The sequence below is a fragment of the Gallinula chloropus genome (assembly GCF_964237585.1).
Source record: "Gallinula chloropus genome assembly, chromosome: 24".
NCBI lineage: Eukaryota > Metazoa > Chordata > Aves > Gruiformes > Rallidae > Gallinula > Gallinula chloropus.
The window spans coordinates 2,209,194-2,233,587 of record NC_140109.1 but is presented as its reverse complement, the minus strand read 5'-3'; the positions used below and the strand labels follow the sequence as shown (position 1 = coordinate 2,233,587).

The following is a 24,394-nucleotide window of genomic DNA, read 5'->3' as shown; positions in this document are numbered from 1 at the left end:
TCTCCATTGCAGAGGCAAAGGGTATGTATGTCACATCACTCTGACCTGCGGGACTGGGAACAAGGTAATCTTAGTGTGGTGTTCCACCGTGCATTACAGCCTGAACAGTCTTAACCAGTGATAAATAGGCAGAATGTAATGATTTCATTGTTGCTCCGCACCTTGTGCTGCCCATGAGTGGGCAGAGTAGGATGAGGGCTGTGATGCACTAGAATCATTGAAGATGCGTAGCAGGCAGGATGGGTCCCTGTGCCGTGTTCACACTTGGTTCTGAAGCAGGGAGCTGAGAATAGAGATCCACAAGTACTCCTACTTTGGGAGGAAGTGTGACGTAAGTATAAGAATCCCCTGTCCCCATCCATCGTTCCCACCCCCCCTCTTTCCTTTAGCAAGCGTCAGATTCCTTCATCCCCACTTCCCTCCGGTTGCCTTGCACAGCGGGTTTGCTCCTCAAGCACACAGGGACACGGTGATAGGAATAACCTATGGGGCCACATCCTGCAACAGCGGGCCAGCCAGGGATGTCTCACCCTCCCCAAACCCCAAAGGCAGGCAGCTTGATGCGAGTAGGCAAGCAGAGGAAAAAGGATGTACAGCCCACTCCGGAAGAGGACAGGCAGCTTTGTAAAATGGGAGTACAGTTTGTACCTGCCCTGGCGCTGTAGTGTAGCACCATCTAGGGGGGTAGATAAGAAAACGTTTGTTTTTCCCCAATTGCTCCCTTGTGATGATGGCTTGGCTGGGTTAACAGTCAGCGTTTGCTATCAGTGGTCCCCAGCTGCACAGGAATCGTGCCCTAAGCTCATCATTTCTGATGCAAACTTACTGTTGTGATTGTGGAGGATCAAGCAGAGTGAAGTTTGGTTTCTGGTCTCAAACGTAGATCAGCTGAGCCCAACAATTAGGATTCAGAGGAGCAGAAAGGGCAGAAATGTTGGCTGGGGTGGAGCTGTACCTGAAGGCTGAACGGGGCAAGGTTTGGGGCTTGTTTCCCTATAGCAGGTGTTACATCCCTGCTGCAATGGAGCCTGTACCGCTTGCAACCGTTGATGAACTTTGCTACACTGACCGCTTCTAAGTAGTTACAACGTGCTTGTGAATCAAGGCATGCTTCCCCCCTACGGGATTTCCTCTGCTTTGTTCTGCTGCTTTTTATGTGTTGCTGTAATCACAGGAATTACCCCGTTCCCAAGTCAGGCCCAGGCCAGATTCTGAACTGGCAGATGTTCAAAGTTCCTTTTTTTAGAGTGGGTGTCACCCGTAGTGAAGTGCCACACAGCAGCCTCGCAGCAGGATCGCTCTCCAGCCCAGCACCAAGTCTGGGAACCCCAGCACCTTTTCCAGATGAGGCACGCTGTAGTCTGAGCACCTCTTCCTCACAGCCTAACACACAACAGGGGGAAAGCAGCTCCTCCTCTCACTCAGCTGGATGTCTTCGTTTTCCCTAGGGTGACTTGCCTGGCCTCGGGGCAAGTTTTGGGCATAACCCTAAATGTAAACTCACAGCAACAGAGCAGGGACTAGATCTGTGACTCCAGAGTTTCCATCACTGACCACGGCCTTGACACCCCGCGGGGATTTTTAGGTAAGATCATGGAACTGCTCCCCCCTGCTTCAACTCACCCCCCCATGAGGCAGCGATAACCTTCTGGTGGTGTTAAGTCAGAAAGGGAGTGAACTGAGGACTTCTTGTGAGCTACCTCAGGTGGTAAAGAAGGGACATCCTCTAGTGCTCCTGTACCTTCCTGTACCTTAGGTGCATCGTCTGGAGATGCTGATTTTTTTCCCCCCCGAACAGAGCTTTCACTTTTCCAGTTCCTGCAGACAGATGTCTGGCTGTTGGCCCTGTCGTATTCTAGGCAGGAGGATGGTGTCTAAATTTTGTTCAAGATTCATATAGCAAAAAAACCCCCAAACCCAATCAAAAAAAAAAGGGATTTTTCACAGATGGTGTTAAAGGCAGGCTGTGTCCTGGAAGAGACAGTCCTGGTTGGTCTCTGCAAAGACTCTCTCTGTACTTGGAAATGACAGAAGAGGCTTTAGAACAGGCAGGATAATAAAAAGAACAAAGCACTCACGAGTCACGCTGTTTGTTTGGTAGATTTTTTTAATTTATACCGTACTTCCATTGTACTAGCTACTTTACATGAAGTTTTGGCTGCACAGCCTTTACAGTTCTAGGTTCTAGCAGGTAAGTTTCAGTATCCTTTTACCGCGTGTTTGCGCACAGCGCAAAGTTTATGACAGTTAGACAACTCCTAAAACAAAACCACGGGTCCTCCCCCACCCCACCCCACCCCCAGAGTCCACGTTAGCGCTACAGGCCCATCGGCCTCAGCCAACAGCCCCTCTCCAGATGAAATCCAGGATGGATACCTGTTGGGTACCTGTACGGCACACATCCCGTTCCTTGCTGACGTGAGGGGATCCCCATTAATGTGCAGTTACACGCAGCAGTTGGGGTTGCAGGACCCAGGACCTCAGGTGGGAAGAACACAACGCAAACACGCTCCAGGTTTGTAGCAGCTTTATCCAGCCCTGGAGCACACCATGGGAGATGATGAGGATGGTCACGTCCCGGAGGTGCCACCGCCACACGATGCCAGTCCTGGGCGGTCGCAAGGCTGCGACAGCTCTGCTGCTCCTCCCTTCCCCTGACCTCGTCGGGCCAAGAGCCAGGTTAGTGCTTCCATCTCCATTAAGTGCTGTTGCAAGGGAGGTGGGCTTGCGACAGGGGGGTGAGGGGGGAACAACACACGTGCGGCACAGGCTCCATCCAGCTCTTTGCTGGATAAGGTTGCAGTTTGGCTGGAGCTGCTCTCCCCAATCCTAGTGGTGCCGGGGCGGTTCGGGCCGAAGCTGAGACACCACCGGCTGGCTCTAGAACCCGAGCTGCATGTTGCTGTTATTCCCTAACTTTCCTTGGGAGTTTGGGCTGGGGGAAGGTGGCCGTTCAACGTTAGCAATGGAATTGGCCTAAATGAGTGAGGTAACAGAAACGGCCAGCGGAGAGGTACCTCCCTGAGCCATGTGCAAATATAATTCCTTCAGCAGAAGGAAGTCCTTTTCCCTACTGAAAAAAAATAAACCACATTCACTTGAAGAGCATACAGACGGCGGCAAGGGAAGGCGAGCGGGGGCAGCACCAGGTCAGTCCATCTATGACATTGGGGGGGGTGTGATTGTCCGGCAGCCGAGGGGAGAGGGACAAGCCGTAGGGAGCAAGCACCGCGCGCCTGTGTGGGAGAGGAGCGTGGCGCACCACGCAGCCATGCTGGAGAGCAGCCCATGCTGTCTGGCTAGATGGGGGGGTGAGGGGGGAATCTCGACCGGCAGCTCGATCAAGACACGAGGGGGTTATTTGGCCGGTGTGCACATCTAGAAAAAGAGAGGGGTTATGGCACAGAGAGACACGTTGAGACTGCAGAGCAGAGAGACTGGAGCACACCAGGCAGGGGGAGTGGGACAGAGAGCCAGCACAGTCATGCCTGGGAGCTGACACTGACACCAGTGCTCCGTGGAGCCACTCACCTCAGCTGCTTTGCTTTGACAGTCTCTGTTCCCAGCGCTGCTTTAAGCGAGCCCCTGCCAGGTGTTCTAACCAGTGCTGAAACTGTCTGAAAAGGCCAACCCAGAGTGTGCCAGGAAAGCTATCAGCAGCAGCCAGGCTTGGCAAGAGATCCAGTTGGGAAGATCTCTTTGGAGCCTCGCAGGTAGCGCAGAATGTGCAGACCTGTCCAGAGCTGCCTTGACAAAGGGGACAACAACCACTCCCCCTGAGCCTAGTACTTTAAGCTGTTTGTCCTCTCCTACCTCTGAATTAGGAAGCGGCTCGCTCCCGTCCTGGTTGGGAAAAGCAAAAAGGTAAGGATGTTCTGTGGAGAAGAGGAATTCTCCGCCTGTTTGCCATTGGCTATGACTGAGTCACCAACAAAGCCTTTCCTAGGTCACTGCACCAGGCTAGAGAGCATGGGCACAGCCTCCATGGATCAGTTTTACATGGATGCATGCTTACATGGTTTAATGCTGGATGAACCTCAGGAAGAGTCCCGCATTTTCCCACTCTTGGTAAGTAGCACAGGGAGATCTTTGTCCCTAGGCAGGAGCAAGTCACTCCCCAAAACACCTGCACCAGCCCCCACGCTGCAGCTAATTCCACACAAGCACTGGGGACTGTCTCCACCACTGCTCTAGGGCTGGATGGCGTGGAGAGCCGCAGGCTGCCCTCTCTGTCCATCTCCTCCTTGGGTACCTTGGGATCGCTGAGAGGTGATGGAAATACACGTGTGAGAAGGCAAAGCTACCAGGAAAAGGGAGAGGGTTAAGGCCATGTGACATGCAAGTGCCGTGTTCCCCAAACCCTGTGTGTACACACCCCATGTACACACACATTAGTGCTTCTGGTGTGAGGCAATGTAAAGCATGAGGTTTGCAAGCGTGTCTGTTGCTCAGCCTCAGTGTGTACTGCAGGTGCCTTCCTGCCACACCTTTACATCATCACAGAAATGACCATAGAACATACCCAGAAGGTCCCGAGGACCCAGACCAAAAGTGTATCCAGCCACTATTTGGAAAACAAATGGTACCTCTTTGTGTACAGGTAGGGAAAAGCATGTAAGTAGGCTGCATGGCTTAGTGCTGAGGAGGACAAGTGGGCTACAGCACCTGTCCCCCATCCACACGGCTGCTGTAAGTAGCAGGGGCTCTGATATGAGCACAGATTAAGCATGAGGATACAGCAGATATTGCTGCAGAGGTGGGTTTGGGCTGGGGCTATCAATCCAGCAAAGCATCATGCTCTGACACCTCGCCTTTCAATGCACAATAGAGGCGGGGTGCAGGTCTCCTGGGTACCCCCTTTTATTAGGTGTAAAGCAGCAAGCAGGGTCAGCCTGGTACAGCAGCCCCTAAGCTGAGTGTGAACACATACTCTGTGGCAGCAGCGTAACAAAGGTACGTGCTGAGGGAGAGTGAGTAACCCATGGCTCTTCAGCCTTTGTAGACTTCACGTGCAGGTGCTGCACTAGATACATCTGGCATCCAGTTTATCAGTGTACAACTGCCCCCTGCTCCCCTTGGGCTCATCCCAGACACCGTAGCCCAAGCAGCCCTCTGAAGGGTGGAGATTGGACCAGGCCAGGGTTAGTGAGCATGTTCTGCATTACAAACAAGTCAGATACACCAACTGGCAAACCCAAGCCTGCCATCCCTGCTCCCCCCTCCTGCTGACAGGTAGCATCTTACTTGCCAACTGCTGGCATCTGTTTGCCGGTTTGGCTGGGAAATGCTTCTTGTAAACCTCTCTCTTGTAGCTGTCCAGACTCAGCAATGGAAACCCAGCTGCGTGGCACCTGTGGCACAGGTAAGCACGGCAAGCCAGTGCAGAAGAGAAACCCTGACAGTGGAAGCCAAGCCCTGGCTGCTCAGGGAACTACCACCCCCTGCAGCATCATCCAGGTGGTTCAGCCTGGCTCCTAGAAAGCATTGCTGTAATTCCTTCAGGAACTGTAAGCCTAAACTGATGGGTCCAGAATTGTCTCCAGCTGCAAAAGGAATTAATCTCTCAACTGGAACTGCAGTAAGTCATCTGGGTGATAACACACCGAGGTTGTTTAAGCTCTCACCTTTAGTGCCACTGTGGGTTTTCACCTTAAGAGAAGACGACCCTGCTGTTTTCTCTTTTCATTTACTACTGTGATAATTTAAGAGGCAATGAAAGATAACAAATTCTATCCAACTCCAAGCCAGGCTTGCTGCCAAGGGGCAAAAAGAAAGAAAGTAGCTAGAAATCCAAGAGAAAGAAACCCAAGGCCTCCAGGAGAAACCTCCCTGGGTCTGAGGGGCACTGCGTGCACGAGGTTCTGTTTGGGAACCACCACCCTTACGCTCTGTGTGGAAGGGTTTAACGTACCTGCGAGTCAGGATTTATAGATCAAAGATGGTAAAGTAAAAAGTAATGTGCAGGCAGACCAAGCATTAGCACTTGAGATGGTTCAGGCTGTCTCCACATGGTGGTGTATTAATTTAACAGAGCTTGTGTGATTCTATCTCTAGGGCTAAGCCTAAGGAAGTTGTGTCAGGGGCACATCCCAAACCTAACACGATGGCAGGCTGGAAGAATCCTGCAGCAGGAGGAGGTTTCACAGATGGGCGAATGGATTTCTGGCCTCTGTAACCAGCAAGAGACTGAAATTGGTAAGAAACCAACTCTGATGGCTAGTGTTTATTTTCCACCCTCTTGGACAGGTGGGTTTCTCTGCCTCTTGATGGGTTATGTCCATCTAGGTACAAAACCCTCCCAGGCAGGTGGCAGAGACCCCATGTTCCAGGCTGCTCTCAAAATGTGGCCTTTCACTTTCCTGGCATGGGCAAGGTGGCAAGCACAGGGCTTCCTCTCTGCCTCCTTCCTGGGTGCTTGCAATTAGATTCAAGAAAAGGGCAAGATGGGCAGTGGGGGATTTTTTTCCGAAGCTTAGAGATTGTGGGGGTGACTAATGGGAAAACAGGACTCTTGGCAGGTGTGGCAAGTGACAGACAGCAGGGAATTGGGTCTGCAGAACACCCTTCCCAGGCACTAGCACCTCAGTGTTATTGTACAGTAGCCATTTCAGTGGCCTCCCTGGAAAAAAGTCAAGGGGCAGTACAGTAGTCAGCAGCATTAAATAAAATAAATAGTCATAAATATATGTCACTCTCTAGTTGCCAAGGTGTTATTCCCAATTCTACCTTGCTTTCATACCCTTAAGTGCCTTTTTGACAACCTGTGTTCATCATGCTCCTTCCAATGTGAGTTGTCTTCTGCACGACACGTGTTTAGCACTTGGTCATGAGAAGGGTAGGCAGGTTGGGAGAAACTGGTGAGTTCCTTCTACATGTGGTACCTCCCCTAGCTGGAATGCACAAGACGGAGCCTGTGAGGGTTTTCTTGGACTCTGCTTCGTTACCAGCTGCACGGGTGAGGTTTCTGGTACAGAATACAAAGACTCAGCCTTATGCCCCCTGTTCTTTTCAGGGCCCTTCGGAGCTCGGGAGAAGGGATGAGCTACAACTGCACAGCCTGCACACGAACTCTGTGCTGCTGAATCCTCCTGCCACTCAGAAGGTGGAAAAATCCTGGTGTTGAACAAGGTGGAGGCCTCATGTGTCACCAGATTTCCCTGGCTGGGTAAGATGAGAAAGCTTCTATTACACATTCAAAGGAGCACCCTGTGCCCAGTGGCATTTGGTACACTGCACAGTGCATCTGTGCTGCTCCTCTTCCTCCTCTGGCTGCTAAGAAGGCTCTGGAATTAGCCCCCAGAACAGGCAAAAACGCATAGTGTCTCTTTAATGCAGCCCTCCTTGACCTGCTTATAGAGCAAATGCTTCACTTCTGAAGCTTATGAGAGACAGCAGTCAGACGCCTCACACCGTGGATGCCTCTCTGGATCTATCCCATCCCTGTTTCCTTTTCTGGTCCCCATGACCCTTCCTAACCTCTCCTGGACTTTCCAAGGCCTCACTGCTCTATAGATGCAGCCATGTCAATGTCCAGGCTGTTGCTACATCCATGCAGTCACATAAATATCCCAGGGGAGAAAGAAATTGTTCTTTCTCTCCCTAAGGTTTTCCCATGGGATTTCTAAGACAGGGCAAGGGCTGTACAAGCCAAATGCTCTGGCAGGTCAGGGGCAGGAGGGGAGTTTGCTGAGCAGGTAGCAGGAGCAAATAAATACTACTTTTGGTTTTGTTTTTAAGCTGGGGCACTCCTCCCATCGTGGGAAGTCCCATGGGTAGTAGCCCTTTCAGCACCAGTGTAGGTCTTCAGCACAGGGATGGCTTAACAGCAGGGGCCAAGCACACAGAAAGCAGAGAGCTACAGGAGGTGTGGAAGGGGACACTGTCAAAGCCATGGAGGTGTGCTTTGTCTGCACTGCAGCTCTCCTCCACACACACACCTTGTAGGCAGGCTACCCCCCTCCCCACCCTCTCCTTGGCTAGTAAGCAGCGTATCGGGAACAGGAGGCAGCAAACTAGTGTTTGGAGGAAGCACTTCAGCCCGTTTGCATTCTGTGCTTTGCTCTCTCAACCAGGCTGGCTGGCACGACAGCAAATGGTGTTTCTGCTCCCAGGAGTATGGATGGTGATTGCCAGGGAGGTCCGCGCTCTGCAGCCCTCCAGCTCCTCTCCACGTGTGGGTAATTTTGTAAGGGATTGCCGGTGACTGCCAAAACCTCTCTGCCCTGGAGCCAGCAAGGTAAGGAAGTTGACAGTGTCCCCTTTGCACATACAGATAAATACAGTCAATCGGTGACCTTCATGCGCAGGGAGGGGAGGGGAAGGGGCACTCACTCTGATGCTTCCCTTTGGAACAACAAAAACAAAACAGACAGACAAACAGCCAGGAATATTACAGAAGAGTGGTGCAAGGGCCTGGGGGAGCACACCCAGGTGCACCTCAGTGCTGGGAGAGCACAGCCCTCCCACACACGCACACACCACGCTCCACTGAGACGCTCCATTCCAGCCAGTGTTGGAGGTCAAGCCTTCCTCTCCATACATTAAGCTTTTTTTTTTTCTTCTCTTAAAATCTGTATATAATATATATATTTATATTCTGTATATATATATATTTATATATATATTTATATAGCCTATTTACACATATTGCACACCGTCCTCTGGCCTCCTGCATTCCTGCCTGTTAGTGGAAACGTTTCCGTTTCTCCTCTGGATCTGACCCGAAGTCCCGGGACCCGATGCCGTTCTGAAGATTTATTAGTGAATCCTTCATCTGCAAGACAAGAAATTTCTCCACTGTGATGCTACGCTAGAGGTAAGAGAGCACTGTGGGGTCTCCTTCCTCCACAGAAAGCCTCCGTTACCATAATCACCTGGGTCGTTTGGGAGTGGTGTGTTGGGGCTGGGATGTACAAACAGGCACTGACAGGAGCCCTTGAGCAACCGTTCTCCAAGAGAACAGGGAAGGGGTGAGCAGCTCCCCAGAGGGGAGAGCAGCTTGCATTTACACACTCAGTTCTAAGCACCCCAGGGTACAACCAGCATTTTGGGCAGCGGATACCGATCCCCCGGCTTTGTAATATTTAAGGGCCCAGGCAGAGTGCATCCCCTTCATCAACACAAACTACATGTGAGTCCAGGTCAAAAAAGCTTGCTCTCCAAACTGGGATGCCAGGGGCTAGATGCAAAGTGTCTAACAAAAGGCTTATGGCCCTGTAGAATTCTCTCCTTGGCCTGTGTGGGTGCTTGTATGAGGTGACACAGAAGCTGCAGCGTCCTGCAGACCCCCAGCCCTTGGGACCTGCTGCCCACCACCACGTCAGAAGACAGATCTACAGGAAGAGGGTAGTGGAGGCGACGCACCTGCTGGGCTACAGTGGAAGCAGGTAAGGCTGATGGATTGCAAGAGGGTGGCAGGGAGGACACGGTGACCCTCTAGTCACAGTGCTATCTGGCCATGGGGTCTCACCTGGTCTAGAAGCATCACTGAGGATTTGATGATCTCACGCCACTTCTGTAGCTCCGAGTCGTGATACTTCTGCTGCGACTCCAGTAACTGGGCCCACTCTGTCTGAGACTGGGGTAACCTGTCAGGCAGAACATGAGAGAGTGAATCATAGGAAGCCAAGGGGGGCCTGACTCCCCATGGGCAATAACCCTCATCTCTAATTAATAAATACCCCTGGTCTCTAATTAATAAACAGCCCTGGTCCTGCTAAAGACTGCTCTCCTGGTGGAAGTGGAGAGGCTCTCCTTGCACCACAGCGCACTTCCCTGGCTGTGCAGAGGAAACAGAGCACAAACTCTCCTCTGAGTACAGAGGGGTCTTTCCAAGCCGCTGCCTTCCATGCAGAGCCATCCGAGGAGGTGAGAACCTCATCCCCGAGACTGCAGAGCCTCACCAGCTTCAGCTAACTACCCACTTCACACAAGCAAAGGGGATGCCACCTACAGGTGAGCCCAGGGTTTTGAGAGAGCCTCTAAGGTCCACAGGTAACATGCAAGAAGAGGCAAAGCCAGGGGAGGTGTGACAGTACCTTTCCTGCAGCCGCAAGCCCTGCCACGCCGTGAGCGTCTGCGTAGTGTATTCCAACATCCAGAGTTTGTAGAACAGCATCATATTGAGAATGACCAGCAGCACCAGACTGGAAATAACACAGAAAACAGTGGGTTAACTAGGAGCCCTTCATAGCCCACTGCCTGCCAGCCACACCTGGGAGAACACCCAAGGCTCCGAGAAGGTGTCTGGGGCCCAGGTCCACGCTGTGTGTGAGCAGGAGTTCATTCTCAGGTAAGAGCTGGGTGATCAGAACCCAAAATTCCACCTCGTGGGAGAAATGTGTGAGCAAGGAGGATGGACAGAGAGAAAGACAGGGATTGAGGGGTCAGATAGAGCAAGTTGGATGAGCAGATGAGCTGAATGCAGAGAAAGGGAGGGAAGGGGGAGAGCAGAGAGGTAAAAAAAGAGAGAGACAATACCTGAAACAGATCCTAATGGGAGCAGGGAAGAGAAAAGACGGAGTAGCTGCAGGTTAGAAACAGACTACACGGAACAGGAGAAACTGGGCTGAGGAGAGAGGGCTCACGGACAGTGCAGAAGGTATATGGGGGGAGGGAAGAAAGGCACAATGGGAAGAGAGGCAAGAAAGACAAATACCTGCGTGCCTGCCAAGTAATGGTGGGATTCGCTCAGTTAAAGATGAGCTGTGAGTGGCTCCTGCAGCCGACCCCAAAGCTCACCGGCATGGGACACTGATGGACAATGCCTGGTGCTGCCTACATCTATTCAACCTTTACCCCCTTCTTCACAGGGAACAGCACAGACTGGTGCCTCCACCAGACACTGCAAGGCTCCTCTCACCCCCCAGCCCCACCCATGGGCACTTCCATACCTCCCACCAGCCACACTCCAGGGAACAGGCTCCAAACTAGCACGCTCGTGCCTGTCTCTGAACGGTGCAGCTCTGGGGTTGAAGAATGGCCCACTATCGCCCAGCTCAGTCAGGAGGATGGCAACCAGCCAGGAGAGAACTCTGAAAACACCACGGAGCCTCTCTGACCACTCCTAAGCCAGCCAGGAGAGAGGGTCCTAGAGTTTTTGGGCCTTCCTACCCTGTCTGGCTGCAGAAGATGGCAGGAGCCATCTTCTCATCACTAGGCTGCTTTACAGTGCCTTACCTGTCGTGACAGCACCCGGCTGTGCTGCTGTGAGCTGCTGCAGCCTGCCCATCCCCATTGGGAAAAGGCTGTGCAGGAAGGAGCTCAATTTGGACAGTGACTTCAGGCTGTAAATCTCTGCTTCTGCTCACCTCACTAACAGGTGGGTGGAGCTTAAGTAAAGAATAAGCCCAAATTCTGTGGTTCCTCAGGCTTAATCTTAGGCTTCTGTTTCCCTAAGTACCGGGATGCTCCCTCAGACTGTCCCACATCAGAGCACCTGCCTGGCAACCGTGGCAGCACTCACATCAAAGCTACTGTCAGCCCCAGAGGGTAAATACACCCAGGTTTAGGCAGAAAGGCCTAAGGGACACAAGGGGTCTGCACCCAGCTCGTGCTGAGCACACACACATCCAGCCAAGTCCCAGACCAGCAGCTGCCAGAAAAGGGGCCCAAACCGAAGGTGTTCCTTGCTGCTGACTAATGAAATCATGCCAATCCCTCTTGTTTCATGTGCTTCTACCCTTATTTTGCAGAAATCACCTCTAGACAGCCCAGTTCCCGCCCGAGAGGCTTTCCCTGGACAAAGCTGCCACCCAGGATCAGACCCAGATGGATTCTGCCAGCCCAGATGAAAGGAGCAGCAGACAGACTCCTCATCCTCCTGAGCACGTGATGGCACAGCAACAACCAGAGCCTTGCGTGGCCACCCTCCACGGTAACAGGAATCTGCCAGCAGATTACATGAAATTGCTTACTTTAATTTTAAAATAAGACAGTTTCCAGATGTCTTTGGAAATCTCTCAGCTGAGGAGTCCCCAGAATCAAAGAGATTCACTCTACTTGTGTGAATTTCTTCTGTTTTAAGCAGTGACTCCCCTCTGCTCACACAGCTGGCCCTGCCTGCCTCCCAGGCAGCAGAGCTGACCTGCATTTAGGACTCCCAGAACCACACAGGTCAGCAAAGCCCATGTTTGGTTAAAGCAAGGTCAGGACTGGAGGGAAGGGAGGGACTTTTGATAAAAGACAAGCCAGAACCTACAAGAGGCAGATGGGTGGCCAGCTAGACACTGGTAAAGCTGGGTTAAAGCCAGAGAAAACAGATAATTGGACACTTGGGGGAACTCTTAATTACTTTTCTACCTGTCATTGCTTTCCTCTCCCCTGTGCTGTGAGAAGTTTGGGACCAGAGCTGAATGTAAGGCAGGAAGAAACAGCACTGAAGAGCACGGAACACCAGAAAAAACAAAGGCCCAGAGTCGGTGAAGGGTGAAGGAAAGCAAAAAAAAACCCAATCACTTACACAAAACTGATGACAAGGAGCAGCTTGGAGACACTCTGCAGGTGGAAGCCGCTGGGGTTCTCCTCAGGGATGTGCCGTGTCTGAGTGGAACCTGAGAAGATGGGTGTGTTTAGGCAGGAAATGCTGCCCACTGGCAAATCATTTCTTAAACTCTTTAGAACACGTAGACCCATTATGTCAATTCTATGTGATAGAGACTGAACCAGCAGGCTGAGGAAGGTAATTCTGTCCCTCCTGTAATTCTTTAAAATGTTCAAAACAATCTTTCCTCTTTGAAAAATGGTCAAGGCATCTTGGAAAAGGGTAAACACAATTACTGTCTTCAAAATGGAAGACATAACGTTGAAGAATTATAAATCAGTCATCTTCAAATCAATCCAATGGGCAGTGTGGTAAACAGATTCCTCCTCCCCCCCCAAAAAAATCATGTTAAACCAGCATATTTTTCTTCTACAGCAGATAATAGGTCTTTTCAATTAAGAAAAATGTAATAGATTCATAATTTCTTTATTTGGTAACATCTTGTGTTATTTCTACAGCAAGGTTGGGAGGGAAAAGTAACATAGTACAATTGAAACTCATATATGGTTATTTTTAACCTATATGGTTATTATTTTTAATGACTGCAGTTCGCTACCAAAGTGGAAGAATGACACACAGAGCAGATCTACAAGCAGTTCCACCTAGGTGATGTATTAGGGAATAGTTTTAGTAAACCTGTAGAAGGTATAGACCTAAGAGGGACTGTAAATGCATTCAAGGGTTCATTTGGATGTCAGAATGATCTGGGTAAGCTTACGGAATGACTTAGACTAAAATTTTAAAATAAAACAACCTCAAAATGGTAAAGTTCAATATAGAAAAGGAGGCTTGTGTGAGAACATGACGATTCTGAACGCAGTATGGGGAACTGTTCCTTAGGAAGTGATTGTGTAGAAAAGAAGCAAATGGCCAACAGTATGAGTGGGAGCAAGGGAATAATACTGTTGTTAGAAAAATGAATTTCATAGGAGCACATAGGAAACCATTTACTAAGAATAAATACATTCTCTGGAATATTTTATATTTGCATTGAGAGATGATTTTTGGACAGATTAGACAAGAATAATCAGAGGTTTAGAAAACATGATCTATCAAAAGACTGAAATAAAAGTATGGTTGAACATAAAGGAAAACTAAAAAAGAATGTTAAGCATAGTTGAAGTATGTAAAAAACCGCTGCAGTAAGGAAAAGAACCCAAACAAAGAAAACAAAAACCAAAACACACCCCAAGAAAACCAAAAAAACCCCCCAAACAACCAAAAAAACAAACAACAGAAAAATCCAAAACAAAAAAAACCCAAACAAAACCCAAAAAATCCCAAACAAAAAACAACAACCCAAACAAAAATACCCAAACAGAAAAACTGCAAACAAAAAAAACGAAACCCAAAAAAAAACAAAACAGGAAAAAAACAAAAAAAAACGAACAACCCCCCAAAAAAACCAAACAAAAAAAAGCAAAAAAAGAAAAAAAAACCCGCTAAACGCAAAAAATGAAAAAAAAAAACAAAACCCGCTAAACGCAAAAATGAAAAACGAAAAACCCGCAAAAACGCAAAAAAACGAAAACCCGCTAAACGCAAAAAGAAAAGCCGCTAAACGCAAAAAATGAAAAAGGGAAACCGCTAAACGCAAAAACGAAAAAACCCGCTAAACGCAAAAAAGGGAAAAAACCGCTAAACGAAAAAAAAGAAAAAAACCCCGCTAAACGCAAAAAATAAAAATAAAAAAACCCGCTAAACGCAAAAACAAAAAACCGCTAAACGCAAAAAACGGGAAACCCGCTAAACGCAAAAAAACCGCCGCTAAATGCAAAAAAAAACCGAAAAAACCGCTAAACGCAAAAAAAAAATTAAAAAAAAAACCCGCTAAACGCAAAAAAATAAAAAAAAAAACCCGCTAAACGCAAAACGAAAAAACCCGCTAAACGTAAAAATGAAAAACCCGCTAAACGCAAAAACGAAAAACCCGCTAAATGCAAAAAAAAGAGAAAAACCGCTAAACGCAAAAACGAAAAACCGCTAAACGCAAAAACTAAAAAAAAAAACAAAAACCCGCTAAACGCAAAAAAGAAAAACAAAACCCTCAAAACGAAAACCCGCTAAACGCAAAAAAAATTGGAAAAACCGCTAAACGTAAAAAAGGAAAAAACCGCTAAACGCAAAAAAGGAAAAAAACCGCTAAATGCAAAAAAAAACACCCGCTAAACGGAAAAAATAAAAAGAAAAAACCGCTAAACGCAAAAACGAAAAACCCACAAAACGCAAAAATTAAGAAACCAAAAACCGCAAAGCGCAAAAAATCAAAAACCAAACAGAAAACCAAAAAAATCCCCAAAAAACAAAACCCAAACAACAAAAAAAAACCCAAAAACCCAAAACCAAAACAACAAGAAACAAAAAACTGAAACAAAAAAAAAAAAAACCGAAACAGAAAAAAAACAAAACCCAAAAAAAAGCCAAACAAAAACCTCCTGACAAAAAAAAACCAAAAAAAACCCCAAACAAAAGAACAAACAAACACAAAAAAACCCACCAAGCAATACAAAAAAAGCCCAAAACCCAGGCTGGGGAAGGGGCTGGAGGGCAAATAATCTGAGGAGCAGCTGAGGGAGCTGGGGGTGTTGAGCCTGGAGAAGAGGAGGCTGAGGGGAGACCTTCTCCCCACCTGCCCTGCCAGGAGGGTGCAGAGAGGTGGGCAATGGTCTCTTCAGCCAGGGGACAGGAGATGGGACAAGGGGCAATGGGCTCAAGCTGCACCAGGGCAGGGTCAGATGGGACTTTAGAAAAAAAATGTGTTACTGAAAGAGTTGTCAGGGCTGGATCAGGCTCCCCAGGGAGGGGCTGAGTCACCTTCCCTGGATGTGTTCAAAAAAAGGGTAGATGAGGTGCTTAGGGAGCTGGTTTAGCTCAGGATGGAATTGGTTGGACTCAATGATCTTCAAAGGTCTCTTCCAACCTTGTGATTCTGTGATTCTTGTGAGTGTCACCCCCTTCCCTTTTCTGCCCACCCCCCATCTCACACAGACAATGATCACGCACCCTCCCTGCCCCGGCAAGCCCCGGTCTCTCTTCCCATGAATCCTCCATGAGCTGGTTTTGCTCCAGAGGCACCCAGCTCTCCATCCCCCAGCACCAGGGGTCCTGCCAGTTCCTCACCTGCCACGTGCTTGATTCGATGTGCAACCTCCTCATCCGTGGGGGTGGTGACGGGACTCAGCACCTCCTCCAAGTGTGGCACCCGCAGGTGGGCATGGGCCCGTTTCCTGCGGCGCACGGTCGATTGCTTGCTCACCTTCTCTTTGGGGGATTGTCTGTGGACCTCAGCCAGGTACGTCCTCTCCGTTTTGGTCAGCTCACTCTCTGCACAGACAGCAAGGGAAAGCACTCAACAGAAACAGCACCGGCCTTGCAGCAATGTAGACTTAAGCCCACTAATGGCCCGGCTGCTGAGCCAAACAGGTCGGAGAGGCTCGTGCCAGAAGACACACTACACATCCCTTACACCTCTTGCCAAACTCTGACCCCAGCCTGCCCGTGCTCCTGCCAGAGAGCAGGCTTTGATGACCCGATTAATTCCAGCAGGGGCTGCCAACGCTGTGGGAGTAACTTTGGCTGCCCCCCTTTCGATGCCGCGCCAAGGTCTGAGCCCCAGGAGGCAGGCAGTGGGCATCACACTGTCATACAGCCCGCTTGTAGGGAGAGGCAGGCACAAACTACAGGTGGTGCTCCTGCTTGTGGGTCACTACCACAGCTCCAGCCATTGCCACTCTTACCCAAGTGACGGAAATAATCTTCCAGGCCGCTCCAAAAGTTCTTCTCAATGAAGGATTTCACCAGCCCCCACGGCTGTTTCCTGTAACGTAGCTCTGTGGAAACCCTACAAGAAGGAAAGAGAGTCACTCTCCCAGTTTTGCTTCCTGGAGGTGGTCAATCCACAGCCCTCTGTCAATGTAAACACGGGCCATGAGCATGCACACTGGTAATTCTGGAAAGGTCTCAGCCCTTGGTGCATCTCGAGGAGAAGCATTGCATGAAAAGCCCTTCCACAGGTAGAGGCAGGAAAGCCTCAAGAGAGCTTCCCCCCCTAGGAGGCTTCCCAAGTTCTTTGCACACATGGCAGACAGACATACAGATTACTAACCCATCAGACACAGAAGCCTATAGCTCTGCCTGGTGCCAAACTCCTCTGCTTGTCCCCCTTGGAGGCACAGTCTCTGGGAGCATGTCCTGTGGCTCATCCCACATCATTATGTGTGAGACACCCAGCCCTACAAACCACTGTCTCCCAAAAGGGAGCAAGAAGAGTCCACAAATCCACCCCCTGCACCAGGTCAGCTGTCTCCTCTGGGTCACCACCATAGGCAGCTGCCCCTACAGTCACTCATCAGGACAGCAGTGTTGGGGCTGAGTTCTCCCCAACACACCAACGAACACAGCTCCCACCCAAAGGTGACTTCTGGTTGTCAGTAAAGCTCTTCATCCCACAAGAAGTGTACCTGAGTCGGCTTTTGTTTCTGGCAACACGAGTCAACGTGTAGCGGTTAATGGTGTAGAAATAATCATGGTAGGGGACGTCGTGAGTTAGCACCTCTGCATCTATGACATAGCACTCGCTTTCTTGACTGGCTTTGTACATTGTCTGCATAAAAGACAGCATGCAAGGCAACTATTAGTGTGGTTAGAACACAGCTCTGACAGATCAGCACCTTCACTAGCAGTGAGAGAACGTGCCCGCGCCCAAGCCCCGGCTCTGCAGCCGTCCCATGAAGTGCTCCCCTCTCAAGGAAGGGGTACAGCAGGAAACCAGGCGTTTCACTCAGAGGCCTCCCAAGAGTGTATTTCAAAAGGGACATTCAGTTCCAGCAGCTCAGCCTCCATCTTTTTCTACCAAGAGCTGTAGCTGCATGCAGTGCCTCCTGAGGACCTGTTCTCTGGGTCCTGGGCCAGCGTTGCCTCTTCTCACTAAACTGCCATCTGGTTTGTCAGGGAGCAACACACCCTAAACTCAGGGGTGGCTCTGCTTCCAGCAGAGGTCCTTTCCAGCGTGAAGTCTGCTGCAATTCCCAGCCCCACCAGTTTGTGCTGCTCTCTCCACCCCAAAACAAACCTCACAAAGGGGACAGACAGACACACTGTTGCCTGAGCTCTCTGGCTCACCCTACAGACTATTTCCACTTACCTCTGCAGCAAAGACACAGCCAGCCTGCCTGGGTGGTTGGCCCCAAACTTGGAATAACACAGCCCGTGTTCTTGCTTGCCTGGAAACCTGCTATTCCTTTGCTCACTGCTTTCCTTCCCCCTGTGCAGACTTTGCTTCTGAGCAGCTCACTTCAACCCACCCTTACGAGACACATAATGCTCAGGCAACCCCATCTTTTCTTGGCTCCCTGTTTGGATTCCCTCAAGCTAACTCACAGTATTTACTGAGTATTTATATAGTAGTTAATCTCAGTATTTACTGGACACAGCAGGAGGCTCTTCCTCCCTCACTAGCTCCAGCACCTGGTAGGCACAGAGCTAGCCTGGCTCTCTCCAGGGCATTGCAGATGCTCCCATTTTTTTAACCTGTTTAAACAGGCCATCTAATTCTCCTTGCCAGTAATAAAAAAGCCTGGACATCTCCACCAAGCTGTGACAAGCACTGGCCAGACAGCATCTGACTTTCTCATGCCCTGCTCACAAGTAACACCTGCTGGCCTGACCACAGCTCAAACCCCACCAGCCTGGGTGACACAGTGGTAAGAACATGCTGGCTTCTCTACAGACTCATCTGCTTTTGCTGGGGGATGCGTGGTCCTTCCCTTGCCATGCAATCCAGCACGAGGGTCGGATTAGCTTTTCTTTCCCCACATTTGCAGTGATACTGGGTAGCAAGTTAATACATGGAAAATGTGTAAAGGAAAACAGACAGGGAGACTGCAAACATGCAAAGCAGCATGCCCAAGGCAAGAAAACTAATGGCAGGACTGCTGCTACGAAGCACCAAACCCCTGCTCCCCTTGTGCTTACCTGCGTCTCAGTGACGGTGGCAGTTTTGGGGGCCAGAGGGTTGGTGAGGGTAATGGTATAGAGGATCACTCTGGTCTGATTGCCATTTTCTTCCTTCTTCCAGGGATGGAAGATAATATCTGAAGGCACAAAATAATACTCCATTCAAATAACTGGAGAGGGATCACAGGCCAGTTCCCTAGGGAAAGGCACAGCCATATTACCGTGCTCAGGACAGTATTTCCTCCCCCTTGCAGAGCTTTGCTGAGCTAGAGCCCAACTGAGCCTGAAAGAAAGGTCTCCCATGCTAAATGTTAACAGTTTCCCCCTTCTTTCAAATGCAGGGAGGGGGAGAGGCCAGGGGCGTACCCCTTCCAGCAAACCTATGGTTACAGGGAGGGGAGGGCTATAGCCTGCCAAGGGCCCCTCTGCATTGTCAACTACGCAGTGTCCAGTGTGGGGCTGGAAGAGCTTTTTCCTCACACAGTTAAGCCTTCAACACAGGATCAGGCCTTAACTGGTGTTAAAAAAATAAGGGCCTGCAAGACCTGCTCAGAATATTGTATCTACTCAGAATAATCCCTCTATCACCGGGCAAAGTTACACCTCCAAGGCACATGCCATGGACCACAGCCTCCATCAGCAACCAGGCTTTGCCAGCAGCATCTTACCAGAGAACCGTCGCTGCTCCATGAAGTCCCTCTGGAACTGGGAGTCTGTGAAAAGCAAGTCATACAGCTTGTCCACGCTGAAGTTGAACACTTCATTCACGTACTGCCGACCATTCAGGTCCTCGTAGAAAGCCTGGACTTCCCCTGTGGGGAAACAGAGGCACAAGCCCCAGCTGTGATCCTTCATGCCAGTCTCAGAAACTTTGTCTTCACAGGACCTGGACTATTGGTTTTTGCTTTGTGAAGGAGGGGAACCCAAAGGAGGTGCTTCTAACCCTCTTCCTCCACCCATCCCAGGGCAATAGTCAGGAGGGGTACTTAACTACACCAGTTATTGTAGGGACATCTTCAGAATACCCCACACATTTGCCTTCTACAGCCTGGGATGGGAATTCTTTACATCTTCTGAACTCTTAGAGCCCAGAAAAGGAAGTCAGTATCTGTTGCTCCAGTCCCTCACTGGAAAGGACAGGAGAAGGCTGAAAACACCACCAGTGGACCTGCCCTTCCCTGCATACCTTCATCATGGGTCTCTGAGGAGTCACTGAGCTCAGTGGGAATGTCTTCGTTGTCATTGAAGTCTAGGGAAGGGGAATTCACGGGGCCGATGATCTCGATCTTCTCTCCCATGATATTTGCAATGCCAAGGTCTTTTTCCACGGGACTCTCCGCCACTGCCTCCTCCTCTTCTGGTAGCACTCCATCAAACTGCAGCAAGGGGAGAGCATAATGAGGGCAAGATCCATGCCTGGTAACTGGGAGCTGCCCCTGAGACCTTCACATCTGTGGGACAGTTCTCAAACCTTCAAACATCTGGCCTTGACAGGCACAGGAATTAAACAGCATGGAGAGGAGGGTGGTCACCATGAGGTGTTGGCAAAACACGTGACATACCAGATCACCCCCTCTTGAAGAACCACAGTTTAAGCTTGGGACATGCACACAGCTTCTTGTTTGTTCAGACAAGCTCACAAACAGTACCACTCCTGCTCCCCAACAAGCCCTATATAAGCTCGGGAAATCTGAGGTTGTATCTAAAGAGGGTCTGCTCTGCCATAATGCTGTTAAGACATGCACTGCTCCCTGGGGAACAGCTACAGGCAGAGAAGAAATTATAGCCCCTTTGTCTCCAACACTCCATTTCTTTTCATCTAAAAGTATAGCAAGGAGAACGCCCTGGCTGCTGAGAGTCCTGGTTCGCTGGCTTTCAGTACAGGCGTGCTTCACTCACTACTTCTTGGCCAAGCACTCAGAGACAGCACTGACTCCAGGACTGAGGTGGAAGTGGAGCCACAGGGCCAAGGGTTACCTGGCATAGTCACAGACTGTCACGGACAGTCACCAGATCCCTGAGAAAAGGGCTGCTGTGGGGGTGGAACACTTACTGAGGCTGGCACTTCACTGCTTCCCGTGGATGTCAGCGTGCTGGCAGTGACAGATTTCTTTGGCAGCTGAGGGCTAGCTTCTGGCTTGGCCTCCATGCTGCTTTTTGAGGAGCTGTCGTTGACTTCGTTCTCTTCCACGGGGATTTCTTCACAGTAGCTGAGACGCCACAGAGAACACAGGTTTTTATGTTTACCCCTCTCAGTACAGCTACAACTGGACACACAGAGCAAGTAAGAATACCTCCATGAAGTTTCCAGTCTGCCCGGAAGCAGAAATGGCCCAGTGCAGGGCAGAGCAAGCTTTTTAGATATTACATATTTAGGGGCAAACATCTGGCCAGACCCCAGGATCTCTCACCAGGGACAGCCAGCAGTTTGAGGCATGCAAGATATAGATATATATATGAGGACTGCTGCTCTCCTGAGGCCATCTTTTCTTCATCAAAGGCAGATTTTACTCCTCATCACTCACCCCATTGTGTTGAAGTCATCGTCAGGAGGCACATAGTCTTCATCATCACTGGTCAGACCCAGCTCGTTCCCATAACACTGGTGGACAAAGTGCCAGAGCTCCTTTGGACAGAGAGGCTAAAACAGGGAGCAGAGAACAGCACACGCTTGCACCCGAGGACACCAAAAGATAAGGAACTTTTGGAACTACTCTTGCCAGGACTAACACGTTCCCCCCACCCCAACCTGTGTAAATGAAAGCTGCCTAAAGAACTCCTACTGCAGGGAAGATGATGTAAAACAGTGACAAAGGAAACCATTTCCTGTTGTAGTTTGAAAATCAAAAAGCATTTGTCTCCCCAGATACCTTTGTGAAGAGCTTGTGTATATTTCCAGTTAAAAAGAGAAAACAAGTAACAGGGACTGCTCAGAAAAGCCCAGCTTTTTAGGGATCACTGTACCAGTGGGTTCCAAGGTTCTGAAGGCGTGGGGCAAGAGAACTTGGGGTTTAAGTTTGTGGTACAGGGATGAAAGGGAATGGATTGTTAGCCATGGGAAACACCAATGTCAGAGATTCCTTGGTATCGAGGGATAACAAATCTAGCAAGCTTTTTCCAAGTTGCTGGCTTGAGCTTATTCCCATGGGATAAGGCAGGTAATTTTTATTCTCATTCCCAAAAGTAGTGATCAAAAGCACAGGGAAAAACCCTCTAACTAGAAACTTCTATCCAGAAAAATGTCTTAACTCTGCTTCACAGTTTTCCCACACACAGTCTAACTCACATGTCTTGTCAGGAAAAATGGGTTGGGCTCTTCCCCCACCCCGCTCTGCTGCCAGACACAGATCCTACATTTGGAAGAGCAGCTCTGGAAGTGTTTCCTGCCCCTATCACTCCAGGTCTCGGTTCCCCTTTGCTCTGACCTTGGAACCAAGGGCACTTAAAAGTTGTTAGGAACTCCAAAAGGCCGATCAAATTACAGCAACACAAGCTGCCCGATGCAAAGCGATCCTTCTGAATACTAAATCCTGCCCTGATTTTCAGGACAGGGTATTCTGGGTGCTCGATCACTTAAGCCCCCCAGTATGGCAGGAACTCAACGCTGGCCCATCTCGAAATGCCAGTTCCACCAGTTCACGGGTCTTGGTCCCCCAGTGAGGCCAGAAATACTCAATGGACTGGATACTCGAATCAGACACAGGCTGTACAGGGCCTCTGGCACAGCAGGTGCACGTCCCTGCTCTATTTTTAAATCCAACCTCACCTAGTGCACCCACACCCACCACTGTCCTCCTTTGGTTCTGGCATGGCCAGAGCATGTATACACACACACACTTTCTGTGCTGTCTTGAACTCTACGCTCCAGAAGCACAGACTCACCAAGAGCTTTGCCTGTGCTGAGGGCTATTTCTGATGCATTTTAACTGCTTTCTTCTGGGCTGTTTGGTTTGAATTACAGACCTCAAAAAGCCTTCTTCCTGGGCAGAGCAGAATCCGCTGCATGTGAAAGACTTGTCCGTATGTGGACACGGTTTTGGGTGAAAAGAGAGAACTTCACCTGCAGTTCTGTACCTGCTCTGCCTGAACACATGTGCTTACCATCCCTACACCTTGCTGTGTGAGGCTTCTGCACTTATTCATCACCCCCCTTGCATCCCATCCCAAGGCTGAGGAGCTGTACCTTGTCAAGGAGAGCGTTCTGCCAGAGTCTGAACATCATCATGTACGTCCTGTCTCGAGCCCCAAAGGAAGTAAAAAAGTGCTGAATGGGAAGAGACAGAGAGGTAAGTCAGTTCAGAACAGGTCCACAAACAGGCAAGAAGAAGAATAGACGAGCCTGTTTGGATCACATTCCAGCTACAGGTCATTGAAGGACTGAGCAAGCCACCGAGCACAGCTCAGTCCCTGCGCACAGACTGAAGCTCAGGGCCCCCCAGAGAGGCTGAACACCTCTCACCCGAGGGAGCAGGTCTTGGCACAGCAACAGCTCTGTTAGAGCTGGGCTACTACTTAATCCAAACCTTCTACCCGCCCCCCAAACCCCAGTGACACATGTTCCAGACCCAGCTCAAGGGCAGGGTCCCTGGAAGCTCAGCACCCAGCCCTTGTCCCTCGGGTAGTCCCTCCTAGGCAGCACAAGCATAAAAATCCCACAACACACCTAAATTCTCCTGTCCCTCCCAGCCCCCCAGGCGGAGGCTTCGAGGCTGTACCTTTTCAGTGTCAGTGCAAACTTGGATGGCATTAGGAATGAGCCGTGCTGTTTTTTCCTTGGTCATCGAGCAGATGTCCTTCAAGCGAACAGTCAGCTACCACCAGAGCCACGCAGAAAGGGGAAGGGGGAAAAAGAACACAGGGAAAGAGAGACACTGATGAGCACGACAACGGAAAGGGCGCTTTTAAAGCGGTGCCAGCAAAGGTGCTGCCATAAAGCACACGCTCAGTGTGGCAGTCTGCAGCCTTACCAGTGTCTCCCATCGGAAGATGTTGCTGTAAAAGCAGATCCAGTTTTCAGAGAGGTAGAGGCGGCCCTGCAGGAGAATGTCTCTCTGTAGCGCACATGAGTAATCTGTGGGGAGACAACAACAGAGGGCAATTTAGGAGCACCAAAAACAGAAGACAGGACAGCCTAAAGGTGAGAGTATGCAGCAGCAGCGAGGGAAGCAGCCAGTCCACACAGTTCTGCAGAAGGGCAAAGGCAGAGCCAGAAGGAACGGAGCTGCAGCTGCTATTCTGCCCACTGGTTTAGGATTCCTCCCAAGGGCACGTCACAGACAATCTCTTCCTGACTGATGATCTCGCCTTATCAGCTGGTCATTCCGCAGCATCCTATGTACTATGTCCAGACTTTAATCTGTCTTTTTGCCTCCTTGTGCCATTGTTCATTTCTCTGCCAGTTTAAACATCCTAAACCATTTCTGTTCCTCTCCTAGGACGTGCATCTTCCACCAGTACGAGGCACGGCACGAGGTCCCAGTTATGTAAGATAAAAGAACAGATGCAGTGCACTGGGCAGTCACTAATCAGCCATGAGGCCAAAGCCTAAATGGGCACGGGAAGGGCAGTCGTGTGTGAGCAGGGAGCTCATGGGGGACGGCAGGAAAAAGGGCAGCTCGGTCGTGTGCACACTGAGACCCCTGGACCCCGTGGGGACCCCACGAGGAAAGAGCTCAACACCAACACGCTGCCAGGCTGGGGGAGCACAGTGGAGGAAAGAGTCCTCCCCAAACCACAAGGGGGCAAAGCTGTTGGGTCTCCCTGAAGCAAAACGAATGACACCCATCAGAAACAGCGAGGGGGGTTTCCAGCCATGCATGAGAAGGGCACAACGGGCGTGCTCCTTGGTGGCAATCCCTTTGAAAAAGACAAAGCCACACGTGCTTACACTGGATTTCC

The 24,394-nt window shown here is 50.0% G+C and overlaps 1 protein-coding gene across 7 annotated transcripts in view; it reads right to left on the bottom strand.

Moving 5' to 3' along the window:
- Positions 1-8,349: 8,349 nt before the first annotated feature.
- GRAMD1B (GRAM domain containing 1B) overlaps positions 8,350-24,394 on the bottom strand; it is a gene marked incomplete at its 5' end in the record, with an annotated part of 80,153 nt that continues 64,108 nt past the window's right edge. For 6 of the 7 annotated variants that reach the window (XM_084275056.1, XM_084275059.1, XM_084275058.1 and 3 more), the window contains 15 exons: positions 8,350-8,773; positions 9,470-9,587; positions 10,038-10,145; positions 12,461-12,551; positions 15,662-15,865; positions 16,279-16,382; positions 17,002-17,144; positions 18,515-18,633; positions 19,165-19,308; positions 19,683-19,872; positions 20,550-20,706; positions 21,022-21,137; positions 22,680-22,760; positions 23,212-23,307; positions 23,464-23,567. In XM_084275056.1, coding sequence (XP_084131182.1) covers positions 8,684-8,773; positions 9,470-9,587; positions 10,038-10,145; positions 12,461-12,551; positions 15,662-15,865; positions 16,279-16,382; positions 17,002-17,144; positions 18,515-18,633; positions 19,165-19,308; positions 19,683-19,872; positions 20,550-20,706; positions 21,022-21,137; positions 22,680-22,760; positions 23,212-23,307; positions 23,464-23,567 — 1,865 coding nt within the window. In that variant the 3' untranslated portion in view covers positions 8,350-8,683. Of the gene's footprint in view, positions 8,774-9,469; positions 9,636-10,037; positions 10,146-12,460; positions 12,552-15,661; positions 15,866-16,278; positions 16,383-17,001; positions 17,145-18,514; positions 18,634-19,164; positions 19,309-19,682; positions 19,873-20,549; positions 20,707-21,021; positions 21,138-22,679; positions 22,761-23,211; positions 23,308-23,463; positions 23,568-24,394 lie in introns of all 7 variants that reach the window. The other variant, XM_084275057.1, reaches the window with a different exon arrangement.